We start from the raw sequence: 13,492 nt of genomic DNA, 5'->3' as shown, positions 1-13,492 counted from the left end.
GTGTCCTTTTCTCTCTCTCTCTCTCTCTCTCTCTCTCTCTCTCTCTCTCTCTCTCTCTCTCTCTCTCTCTCTCTCTCTCTCTCCTCCTCCTCCACCACTCCTTGACTTTGCTTGCTTCATCACTTACCACTGCTACTCTCCTGACTGTGTCAATCAGGTGCCCAACCCTTTTGTCTCCCTGTGGTCTCCTTTCTCCTTTGAGATGTTATTATCCTCGGACAGCTTCTCTTTCAGCCAGGCTGCCAATTTGAATTCAGCATCTCAAACACAAAAGTGAAGTCAAACTAAAAGTAAATGTTCACCTAAACTAGTGAACATAAGAGGAGGAATCTGGCATTAAGATAACTGAATTGCCTCAAGTAACATGAGAGTGGATATACACACACTATATACAGTATTATACATACAGAATAAAAATCTTGGTGGAGTTGCACCCTCATTTGCCCTTTGCAAAATCCATATCTAAAATCTATTTTTCTTTAGCTTACTTTATCTTTCTTATCTACTTCTCTAAGTGTGTAGTTTTAATGAATAAATAAAGACACAACGAAAATTTTACCTGGATTTACCTGGAAATTTTTAGCTAACTGGTGTAACTTCAATGAAAGTAGCAATTAGCAAAAACACTCTCACAGAGTCACAGAGGCATGGCATAATTTAGCTTTCATAATTTCAAAACAGAGATGCCCATTTCAACCCCATAATCCTGCCTTGTGGTGGTGTAATTTAGTCTACAATTTTGTGTAATTTTTCTTTCTCCTCCCCTCAAGGTCTGTGTGTGTGTCAGTAACAAGAAAAGCATAAGCTGAAGTGAAATCAGAGGCTGCAGGAACTGGAGCAAAGAGAAATACAGTAGGTTTATCCTGAACATGATGTGTGCGAGTGCTTAACTAGTGAGATTCATAATGCATCATTTGTATGTAAACATGAGTGTGCCTGTTGTGCCTTTTAAAGGTTTTTTTTTTTTTGCAATTTTTGCCTTGATTGGATAGGACAGTAGAGAGTGACAGGAAAGGGGCAGAGAGAGGGGGAATGACATGCAGGAAAGAGTAGGGCCGGTCAGGAGTCGAACTGGCGACTTGCCTGCTAAGAGCATCTGCGCTCACATGGTAGAAGCCCTAACCACTCAGCTATTGGGTCACCCCCTGTTGTGCCTTTATAGGCTTGTTTTTCTGTTTTTAATTCCCTGGTTGTTTTAGTTTTTTTTTCAGATTTTACAAATACATATACAATTATTATGGCATCTTTTACCGTTAGTTGTGTTTTTTTTTTGTGCAATAGTTTTACTGGCTAAGTAAAAATTCAACTAATTTCCACTGTGATAAGTAGTTACTTCATTGCTGTTGTATTAACTTTCTTTGTGTGAGTCACAGGTCACTGTAACTGGAGCTGAGGCAACAGGCAACAGAGGTCATGTTCTCATCATAACAAAGCTAATTCGGACTTTACATCACGTAAGCAGTTGTCTTGTGGTTATCAATGTGTCTCTGGTTTGAAGGACCACTGAAACATAACATTGTTCAGTTTAGCTATGATTTGGCAGAATGATGATGATGGTGACAGTGAGCCACATCATATGGAGTCACAAAACAGGCCTAAAATCTAAATGAGGTTGTCCCTAAGGGTAGTTTAAGGCAAATTATCCATTTATTGTATCACTGAATTCTTTGTTCTTGCTGGATTCTGAATCACGCTCTGTTCTCTTTGGTTAATTTCTATCACATCGCTGCAGATGCTTCGTGACTGAGCTTGGTGCATGAACTCATCCATGCGCTAAGATTATACACTCTATACTTGCTGCAATATTCCACAGGGACAGAAACTTTGATGTGTGGGTCAGATGCCATTCCCTTATATTTACTGTACGATGTGTTTTATTTGAGGCCAGAGACATAACTGGATCTATCTAGCCATCCACTAGATCAGCCTACTGGTCTGTTATTACTGCCTAACATCCCCTAAGCACATTACAGTGCTGGCTCACAAGCCCTCTGGTGCAGGCACAAATACACCACCACAATAAATCACTGAAATGTTCCCTTTCCCTTTTCAGAGTATTTAATTGAATTAATAAGCCTCAAGATGTCACATTTTAATTATTTCACAAGAAAAAGGATTTCCTGACAGGAAAAAAGTTGTTTAGTTTTTTTTAATTTATCTCTACAGCAAATCTTCCTTTCCCTCACTGACCCACTGGTTATGCTATAGACGCGTCACGTGGGCCCATAATGTTTACATTCTCTTACACTCATCTTATGTATGGAAAACATTGGTCTAAATGTATGTCCTCAACTACTCTTACACTTAAGAATTCATATTCATTTTCTGCTTAGTCAGAGCACTACCACAGCACAAAAGACAGACACAAAACTCTCCAGTCTGACTCTTCAGTACACGTAATCAGACTGTGAGCAGGAGGAATTCTGATTCATTGATTAAAAAGGCAAAAGTGCAAAACTGAGTACATATACTTTAGAGAAGAGACGTCAACTATGGGTCCAAAGGATACCTACGTAAAGACCCATCCATTCAGCAAGCTTAAGAGTGTTAAGGCAATAGGGCATTGTAATATAAAAAGCAGTAATAACGTAATATGGCTTCACAGAAGCAGAGTTGAAATATTTATTCAAATGACCAAAGCACACAAGGCTACATTATGCAGGTGACTGTGTGTTTCTATGTAGTGGAAATTGAGATTCTCATGTAAAGAAAACTTGAGAATGTGAATTCACAATGGCAGGTATTATTATTGTGTACTTGTCTACTGTCACTGGAGAAACCAGTATCTCCTGTTGTACAATGGTGCAAAACTGTGAGCCAAGAACGAAGCCCTTACTCTTGATTATGTGGGGCTGACGTTGATCATTGTTTTCCACTATAAAGCTGCAGCTGCACTAGAAATAGCCTGGGTGACATCACATTATCTATCTTTCCAACAGACACCAAAATACCTGCATTTAAATGCTATTCGGGAAAAAGAAATAAACACTGTCAAACAAATATAGGCCCGGAAATGCAGGACATGTCACAATAGCTACTTTAAAACTTTTAGGATAGTAGAGGCTTTTCCTTGAACACCCCGGGATTCTTCCCCCACACAGTGTGTCATCACAGTAGCCTACACTCCAGACCTGGAAAGAAGCCCACACTCCAGACCTGAGCAATTGTAGTAGCAGTCCTTACAAGTTTCACCCAGTGATTCATCCTCTTTCATTATAACAACACCCACATGGACACTCATAACACCACATGGTTCTAATATAACCACTGAGAGCTCATTGGTCCCTTAAGACTCACCCTTGTGAATTCTTCAATAATTTGAAAAAAAATCCTGTTTTTTTCAGAGCCTTCATTAGGAAAACTGTCCTTGGCCTTGGTTCTTAATGTTTGATGATGAGGATGTTTCTCATTTCATCCAAAACACTTACCTCAGCTCCCACCTCGCATTAAAAATTAGCTGAATAAACTTTCTCTACACGAGAACTACCGTAACACGAAGTTGTACAAGGATCGTCTTTCAAGGATGCATTAAAGCAGCTACTACCACAAAACTACATAATTACAGTACACCACAATAATCAAAGGCAGGGACATAAGTGTGTGAATACAATATTGTCACAGAGTACAGTGTATTCAGTCATCTTCCATGAGCACAACGCTGAGCTGACAGCTACAGTCACAGAAACATGTATTCTTTGTTTCTAAATATAATAACATAATAATTAAAATAAGATGAAACTGACCTCATTTAATGAGAAAACTGGACTGTGCTGACATTGTAGGAGGCTCATGTTCAGCCCGTTTGTCTACTGTACAGTACTTAGACACAGTGTGGGGTGACATGAACGGTTCTGCCTTTGATGTAGTGCACTGGGCTGCCAGCGATGTGCAGCAGCGACAACAAGGCATCGAGAGGTCTGGCATTGAGGAAGCCCATAATAATTCCTACTTGAATTAATACTGTATTTTAGTGATGCATTGGTGTGCAAAGAGAATACATGAATATGAACAGCAGGAAAGATTTTACATGAATATGAAGAGACAGAAATACAGGGATGAACAGATGCCTGATGGAAAGTAACATCTCCAGTTTCCAGATGATGACTGACACTTCAGTTCCACTGTTCAGCAATGACAAAAAGCTAAGTCTCGCTCTCTCCCTCGCTCTCAACAGACAGTAAATGATCACAGATTTCAGTCAGAGAAATCTCTAATGAATGCTGAACAGTCTTGCCACTGCATGGTGTGATTCAGGTATTGACAGACATTGTTCAGTCTACAGGGTTGCATTGTCATGTCATATGAATAGTTGTTTCTGAGTTCAGCTTTCTGAAAAGAAAGAAATGCCAGTTCTGTCTTGATGATATGCATGAGCATGCACACGCACAACAACAGATTCTGCTGTTTTCCTTTTGCAGTGAGTCAACACTAGGGCGGAACACAGTATATCGTAGTATCTGCTACATGAACAATATAATCTCTTACGTAAACAAACAAATTGCTCCAGTTGTGCTGCATGTCGTGTGTAGGACTGACCCATCATAGATTGACGTGTTTATTTCTGACACGTGAGGGCGAGTGACTTTACACCCAAGGACATAAAAAGATCACTCAGCTGGGTGGGGGTGTGCTGCGCCTGTGGTGAGTCGCTGCTGTCATGTCGTTAAGGTAAAGCCATGTAATAACATATGACATCCACAGAAATCTCATGCTCATAAATAGGGCTCTGGGGTGTGTGATGGGCAGTGATTTTCTGTCAAATGTGCTGAAACAAAGACTGTATTCAACTAAATGATAAAAACTGATCCAGCAAAAAGTTAGATGATCATTTCTCACAGATTTTGTTAAGAAATTGTTGATCAAAACTGATATAGGTAGTGATAGTGATGATGCTATATACACACAGTTATAGCAAAGTAATATGAAACTCACCCCTGATTCTGTGGAGTTCATAGATGAAATAGAGTGAGAACAGTCCAATGTCTCCCACAGCAACATAATACAGTCAGAGGACTGAGAGGGACAGAGAGTTAATGGGCAATATGTGTGTCTGTGTGTCCCAAAGTTTCCGGTATGTCAGCTGGTGTGTCAACAGCAGATGTGCACACCATTGTGAGTGGGAATCCTTGACTAAGCTCACAGCTTCAGAGGTCAGCATGGAGGGTGCAGCGCACTAATGTCAGACCGTTGAATTAACACAAGTGGATGAACGTGCACGTGCCGAGAGCCTGCCAGGACGAACAGGAATACAACCCCTCTCACACCTCTTAGTATAGAATTTTACAAGGTAACAGTACTCCCCAACATCTCTGCTATTTGTCCTTGAGATGGAGAATGAAGAGAATTATCAAGATGGAGACAAGACAGACAGTGACAAATGAGACAGAAAAGAAGGAGGCACACAAACAGAGCTAGAATGAAAGTGACAGGCAGCAGAGAATGAAATGAAGTGAAATGAAAAGAAATGCTGTGACATGGCGAGCCTTTTTATAGAGACTCTGACCCGTGGTCGTAATCATGACTTCGAAATAGCAGACACCTGTTGGAGTTGGAGACCCCAGTACTACACAGAGCAGCAGGCAGGCCTCTGATGGGAATTGGGACAGAACAACCATTACAGATAATCCTGATCATATTACAGTCAGAAATAGATAATCAAAATACCAATTATACATGCATGTTGTTATTGCTATGGTGACTGTACAATATGTATTTGTAGGCTGCAATTTTTTTTATAATAAACTAGTAAAAATCACTAATTATGTGGGACTAAATTAATCCAGTAATTTAAAGTTCTCATTTTAAGTGTGTCAAAAAATATGGTGACAACTATAATATATTACAACGTCATGCATCATGAAGTAACTTTACAAGCAAATAATATAACAGCCTCAGAATATTTTCAATAAATTATTAAATAAATACCTATTTTCTTACATGTTAAAAAAGTTGTGTTTGTCTAAGAATGAATCAGAATTTTAATGGCCCGTGTTGCCAACACAATTCTGGGCAAGCAGAGTTCTATGAATTTCAAATATATACAAAAGAAAAAACACAAATATAGTTGGTACAACTACAAGAAGAAGGAGAAAATTTGAGTTGTTCATATCTCCACTGAGGTAAGTCGATTTTGGATGCTATAACTTAATGAAAACATTTTTTTAATATTATTCAATTGTTCAGTGAAAAAAATATAATGCAATTCAATAAGGCCTGAGCCCACTGGAAACTGAGCTGGTAGACGTCTACCTAAGACCTAACCTACAACCTGTCTACACAGAGAGGGGCACCTGTAAAAGCTTTACTTGGTAAAAAGTGGATGTAGCTGTCAAACGTTTTAGCTTTTTTTAGCTTTTTAGTTTTTAAATATGATTTGGTCCATTAAGTGGCTAAAGGGTAATATGTTGTGTGGTGTTGCTAGGCAAAATCTAAAGAGACAGGGGTTCAGTGAGCTGGGACAGATGTTTTTTTGCTACAGCAACTATAGCAAAATGTGATTGATATGATTTCCTTAATCTGTGATTTGTACAACAGGATTTGTGCACCTGCAATGAAGAATTTGAAAATGTGTAAATGTTGTGTTGTATTTGTGGGAAAGAAGAAAAAAAAGGAAGACATTTTTTCTCTGTGACCTCAAATTTACTGGTACACATGTGTGACTATTTTATACAACCACTTATTCCACTGTCACAGGTGTTTTGCCCCCCCAAAAATTCCCCTTTACTGTCATTATCTAGAGTCACTTGTGTCTGCTATGTTGGTGTCTGGTTATCAAAAGTTAATCCACACCTTTCACATCACTCAGCATTTGTTTTTTCACACAGAACTTGGGACAGGAAGTTCCACATGGCAAAATCTGGTAGAAAGCAACATCTCAGCTTCTCTTCCTTCAGGTAAAAATCTTACAATACATTTTTTCTATTGCAATCACTGTACATGGTTTTTAGTTGATTGGCTTTGTTTTCCTATCTACTTTTTAATATATCCTATTGTAATACAAATCATGCATACAATACAAGCAATTTCTCCCAAGCATGAATACTGTAAACATGTTATGTATCATTACTGGAAAGTTCATCAGTTCAGTGTTTTTATATTGAATGACTTTTGTCTTAATGATCGGTCAGGAGGAGACAGCAAGCAGCAAACAACAGGGGCCTCTGTATCATTTGGATCAACAGGATGGTGAATAAACAGGTAGAGAGGAGAATCGCAGACCTGCGTTCTGAATTCCTTTTCAGGCATGATGCTCTGAGAGAGGAGATGACTGAGCTTCGCGAGCAGCTGAAAGTGCTGGTGGCAAAAGAAGCAAGAGAGAAATCCCTACATTACACCAAGCTGGACCGAAAGCCGAGTATGACATCAAAGTCACTGGGGAAAATGGAGGAACACAAGAAGAAAGCTAAGGAGTTTGAAGGCGATAAAGCAAAACTGCTAAACCTGGAGACACCAAGCCTTAAGTCTTCTGGAAAACCCTCTGATACTAACTACAAACCCCCAAAATGTGAGCAGGGGGAAATCTTAAAGATTTTGTTAGATATCATCACTAATGGTGAAATCAGCTGTGTCCCCAATGATGCTGACAACAGTTCAGGACCACTAGAGGAAACTTTAAAGATTTTCTTAGATGTCTTCTGTGATGGTGAAATCAGCAGTGACTCCAGTGACGGTGACACCAGTCCACAAAGAGTTAAATTTGAGCAAAAGGAAAGCCAAGGGAATTCATCAGATGTCTCGACTGTCGCTAACACCAGCCAGTTGAAGAAAGACTCCGAGGAGGAAGAAAGCTCAAGGAATCCCTTTCACGGAGACCCCAGCTTCATGACCCAGGAACTAAGATGTGAGGTCCAAGTGGATACAACAAAAGAGGAGGAGGTTTTGCTGATGGAGAGACAGTGGAAAGAATGGCTGGACAAACAGGAAATGAGAGGAAACGATAAGAAAGTAAAGCCACCAGTTGACCAACAGAGGACTGAAAAACAGGGAGTTGCAGCACCTCCTGAATCAAAGAAACAAACTAAACAAGAAGTACAAGGAAGAGACACCATGATGAAAATTAAGACATATTTCAGCGACCTTAAAAATCCTTTTAAATCTCATAAGTGGGAGAGATTAGCTGATGAGGACTGATTAACTCAGCTCAACAAAATCATTTTTATTTCTCTTTTTGCCATGCTTTATAAAGCATCTGAATATTACTGTCAGTGTATTTATCAGTAAACAAAACATTGTACACCCAGTACTTGCAATCTCCAGCTGTAATAAATTGCCAAAAAGGTCATCTTTCCCTCTTTGCAGTGTGTTGGTGCTATGCAGCAAAAAGTGCTTTTTCCCAGGATACCTCCTATCCACATCCTATTCCCACATTAAAAACACTTGGTACAGGTAAGGTCTTATGTTCTTCAAAAAGAAATCTTAAGTTGTGAGATATGGTCAACAGCTCACAAGCAGGAACAGCTCTGTTGCTAAAACATGTATGGCAGAGATACAGATCAGATGTTTCCATCTCTATATTAACTTTCATCTCTCAGGGAAAAGTATCCCAGCTTCATCAAAATTTAAGACTATGTTAATCTGTAATGCTTATCATTTTGATGTTTCATATTAAAATAGATAAATAAATATATAAATAAATATATATATGTATATATTACAAAATTTTATTCTAAATTGTAATTGTAAATTACATTTCTATTATTCATGTTATATATTGAAAAACAAACTTATAAGCGTTACACAGGCGATTAAACAAGCAAAGAATCTTGCCCGAGGTTTCAGACTTACAGGTTTAAATCAATCTAAAATGCAAATGTATAATTCAGATTCCTTTAATAAGAAAATATCCCTTGATTCAAGAATATTTAGTGACACATTAATGCCCAGTGAAAACAACTAAAATTATTTAAACTGATGTAACTTCCATCAATTAATTAAAAAACAGGTGCTAATTCGAATGACTTCCTCAGATGAAGAGCTCTAAGGACAAAAAGAAGCAGCAGTAGAATAGTTAATAATGACGCTGGCTCTTTATAGTGGAGAGAAAATGTAGCAGTGAAGCTGAAGCCTGGCTGTTGTAGTACTCAGGACACAGTCCAAGATATGGGATTAGGCCCCGCACCACACTGAGACTGGACTCTGGTGTGAATGATCACTCACTTCTTTCAGCAATCATACACAAATCCTTCTGTATAACCAGCAGCTCTATACACAAATACAATTTGCATGTATGAACACACACACACACACACTCATATGCATTGGGGAGTTGAAAAAAAAACAAACCTGCAATAGCCTGTGGATTGTGCACCTTTCTCACTGCATCTCTCTTTGTGTTGAATATCAAAAATGACAAAACTTGTTATATTTAAATGTACATGAGAGATAAGGTGTATTGTTGTTTTACTTCTTTTTTTACTTGCCTGTAACCACCCATTGATGAAAAAAAAAAATCGAGAATAAAATAGAATAAGATAATATAAGATAATATAAGAAGCTGGCCTAGTTTATTTTTTTTAAACATAGATTAAACAACAAAAACTAGAGCTAATACATTAATGGCTATTTAGGTTTTAGTTTAGCATGCCCACATGCACACACCCACACATCCACAGAAGGTGTAACTTATGTAACTCCTGACCTTACAGCTTGTTTGACTGCAAGCTAGTTTGACAAACAAAATACTAGGATGAGGTTTGAAACAAATTTCATTTAAAAAAAAAAATCAACCAAAATGCCCAGTCATACATTCATATTCATTATAATCACTTAACACCACCTATCTAGAAAGACTATAATTTATGAATGAATGATGTCCAATAACAATAACTTTTTTTTACAGCTATTGTAAAAGTACCTTTTAATCACAGAGAGAAATTGCAGAGTGTGCAGAAAGTAGTGCAGAGAGTGCAGAAAGTGGCCATGGTCTGATATTAATGGAAGGCTACGCATCACATCCATCTAGCCGGCCAAAAGCCTTTCTAATCATCTCCTGCCAGTTTCCTCTCTCCAGACATCCACATCAGCTTTGCACCAGTAGGTGGCACTAAGTCCCTTCCAAGCGCTTGCCAAATTCAGCGTCAGTGCCAGCAGTGCCAGTGAAGTTCACATTGATACAAACCATGATTTCTCTCTCTTAAGTGTGATAGACACTGATTTCATGTTGTCAGTTCCTGTACTAACAAGCTGAGCTTACCATTAGCTGATCTCCTGTCAGCATGCAGAGACAGCATCCCAGAATGTAAAATACTGGAATGATGTTGGTGTCTGTTATTTTCTCTGCTGTGGTTAACACTTTGCTCGTGATGATTAAGGTGCCAAAATGATGTTGCTCTCAGTGAGAGCCTTGAACAAAACCATACCCCCAGAGAAAATGACAGCTTCGCAGAGACATCCACTGAAACAACATTTATGAACTGATGAAGACTGATGCTCTCAAGGAATGAATGACAACTATGACTCAAAACAACTGAACTGAGACAGTAAGTTGTAATTTATCTAACAATAAACATAAACTGCCATATGTAAAGGTGTGCCATGGCTTTGTCTGAGTTGGTTGACTTCGTTTATCCATACAAGTGCATTTGCAGTTAAAAAATGTATGGCAGCATATGTGAGTATTTGAGTTTATTTCCAAATTTCATATCATAACAAACTGTAAAGGTCAACTCTAAGCCATGACCGTGAGTAAAAAGATTTTTTTAAGCTACAAAACACACTACTCTTCTCTCGCTGAAGCACCAGTTTATGTGTAAGAACTTGATCTCATTAACTACACATTTTTTAAAAGTTTTTAAAACGCTTGTCAGATGATCTGCTATTCCTGTAGTATTTCCCATATCCTCTTTTTTTATTTCCTTTAAAACTTCCCACAAAGACCAAGGGCAAATGTCTTTCAAAGGGCCAAGTTGGGCACTGAGCCCGAAGTGACCTGCACCACACACACCAACACCCTCTCTTTTTAAGCTTTGTGATGAACGAATAACAAAGAAAAAAAAAAAACATGTCATAACATCTCTCACATTATATCTAACATTATCAATCAGGTAAGATGGTGTCATTGAACATGAACTGCACAGATCAGTGTGCTTCCACCGTCACCACTGTCATTCTCATAATGTGTGACATGCCTGATGCTTTAAATTAACCAACCAGGCCTTCATGTGAAAAACTCTCTGTATCTAGCTCTGCTGAGCCATGATGAGGTGCATCCTTCCACACCAGTGTTTCAGGACTGGAGCTGCAGGCATGTCTGCAGGCTGTCTGTCTGCTCCATGTTGAGATGGCTAGTCAATAAGAAAATAATCCAATAGCGGTTTGAGCTGAGTTAGCCTGAATCTCTTTCATCAGCTTTCAAGTGAATCTGCCACACTGTCTTATCTGCTATGGTTAATCTAAATGTTTTAGTTCAATAATAATAGAAAAACTGAATAGGCTTCGACAGGGTTAAAGTCCACCAACTCTGGTTGTTTATATCCTATAGTGATGTTGTCATGGCCTGTTCTAGCATATTTACCAAATTTAATTAATCTAGTACTGGATTTAAGCATACATTTAAAACAAAATACCCAGAGACACAAATGCTTACAAAAAAGGCTAGCTGGACACACAAGTCTAACCTCAGTCCCCCCATATCTTGATTTAACTTTAACTTAAGGGAATTACAAAACTGAGAGATTAAAAAGTAAAAAAAATAATAATAATAATCATGCATTTAAAAAAAACACACAAGGACCAAACTCTTAAGATATTTTTATCTAATTTGATACTTGTCATCTCACACCGAAAAGTAAATTCATGTTTAAAAAAATCCTACAAATTGGTATAGCCAGATCCTAGGATATGCATTTGCAATGGTACGTTTCTACTGGCCAGTTTTTCACAGCAAATGAAACTGCAGTGAAAATTGGCAGACAAGTTTGACTCTAAATCAGTCCTATAGCACCTCAGGTCCACTCTTTTCTAGAACTACCAAATTCACTGAACACTGGGCAAACACCACAGAAAAGAAGTCCAATGGAAAACATGTGAGGTGGGCGTTTAAATACATGGCTCTCCCTTGCAAATAACTCCCTAACTCATACTCTACCTCAGTATCTACTGCTCCCTTTCATCTCCATCTTTGCTGTTCTGTCTCTGTCTCTTGATCAATACTGTGGCTTTTCAGATGATTACATTGACTTCCCAGGAAACCCTATAAAGTTGTTCCCTTGAGTTCAAAAGCCTCAGATTCACTAAACGCTTGTCAAAATGGAAAATTCTGATGTGCTACCCTGGAGCACAAGAATTATATTTCATTAAAATATTGAAGCATTTTGGCTTGATTAGTTTGAATGTGTTTCAGGAACATTAAGGCCTATAAAAATACTCAGCTGCCTTGGTTCCATTTTCACATGAGTTCTATGTAGGGCTGAACAAAAAAAAACACACATTGCAATTATTTTGGCTGATATTGCAACTGTGATATGAGCCATGTTTCATTTTCACTGAAAAAACTATAAAAATGATTATATGACTTTTGTTGGGCTTTTTCCAACAAAACCTATAAACAATGATTTATAGGCTGCAGCACCTCTGTCACACCAAAATGCTTCAATTATGATATACCATAAATGAAGAATTGTGCAACACATTTTACCATTATCACAAAAACTGCAGCCCCTGTGATTTGGATATTCCACTTGGCCATGTTGCAATTTCAATATTATTTTGATTAATTGTTCAGCCCTTGTTATGTTTACAAATTGAGTTATAGTGAAAGTAGTTTACATCCTGATGCTATTCTGCCAAATAACGTCATCAACGTAAAATACAAAGTCATCAAAAAATAGCTCAGTGGCAAAAATAATGCAGCAATTCTGACAGCATCAATCATGGAAACAGAACCAAGGTCACATCAGTCATCACGTCCCTTTTTATCTTCCATTTATCAGCACAAAACTTGGCATACCACATTTCTGGAAACAATACAGAACAGTATCATTGTCAGGACATTTTGAGTTCTGTATACGTGTATTAAATATGCTAATATGCTAACACTCAAGTGTGTTACCTGGGTAACAATTGGCAAATCAGCATATTTAAATTTCTTTCGTGGGTTTTTCAGTACAATGGACCACATTCAAATTTAACAACATGGGTATTTATATTGAATTACATGAAACATTAGAAACACACTTAGAGCAAGGATGAGAGGCCCACATGTCCACTTAATATGCAGTACTTCTCGCTCCCAGCCAAGCTCCCATATTGATCTTAATGGGCTCCAGCAACACTTATGACCCAGTGACTATTGGGACATCTTCATATGCTACAGGGAAGCTAATTTGCAAATATTCAATTTTCACTCACCACTGAGGATGTGGGGTCTACATTGAGTTGCAAATGATCCATGTTTGATTAGCATGAGGAGTAGGGAAAACATCCCGCAGCCTTTGGTCACCATGTGTTGTTTTGTCCTGAAAGCATGACCCAGCCCACCTGTGCCATTTTATTC

At 38.3% G+C, this 13,492-nt stretch overlaps 2 protein-coding genes across 6 annotated transcripts in view; one reads left to right on the top strand and one right to left on the bottom strand.

Annotated features, from left to right (window-relative positions):
• Nucleotides 1–13,492, bottom strand: part of mctp1a (multiple C2 domains, transmembrane 1a) — a 137,526-nt gene that overhangs the window by 114,179 nt on the left and 9,855 nt on the right. The window lies entirely within an intron of this gene.
• On the top strand, nt 5,988–8,279 carry LOC139623957 (uncharacterized). The gene is made up of 3 exons (XM_071482641.1): nt 5,988–6,119; nt 6,825–6,893; nt 7,128–8,279. Exons 2-3 carry the CDS (start codon nt 6,847–6,849, stop codon nt 8,128–8,130), a joined length of 1,050 nt encoding a protein of 349 aa, XP_071338742.1. The 5' UTR covers nt 5,988–6,119; nt 6,825–6,846; the 3' UTR covers nt 8,131–8,279.

This window comes from Trachinotus anak, unplaced genomic scaffold (genome assembly GCF_046630095.1).
Source record: "Trachinotus anak isolate AG129_WGS33_773 ecotype Australia unplaced genomic scaffold, CSIRO_AGI_Tana_v1 ptg000008l, whole genome shotgun sequence".
NCBI lineage: Eukaryota > Metazoa > Chordata > Actinopteri > Carangiformes > Carangidae > Trachinotus > Trachinotus anak.
Note: the sequence above shows the minus strand (reverse complement) of the source record. Positions and strands in the feature narration are given on the sequence as shown.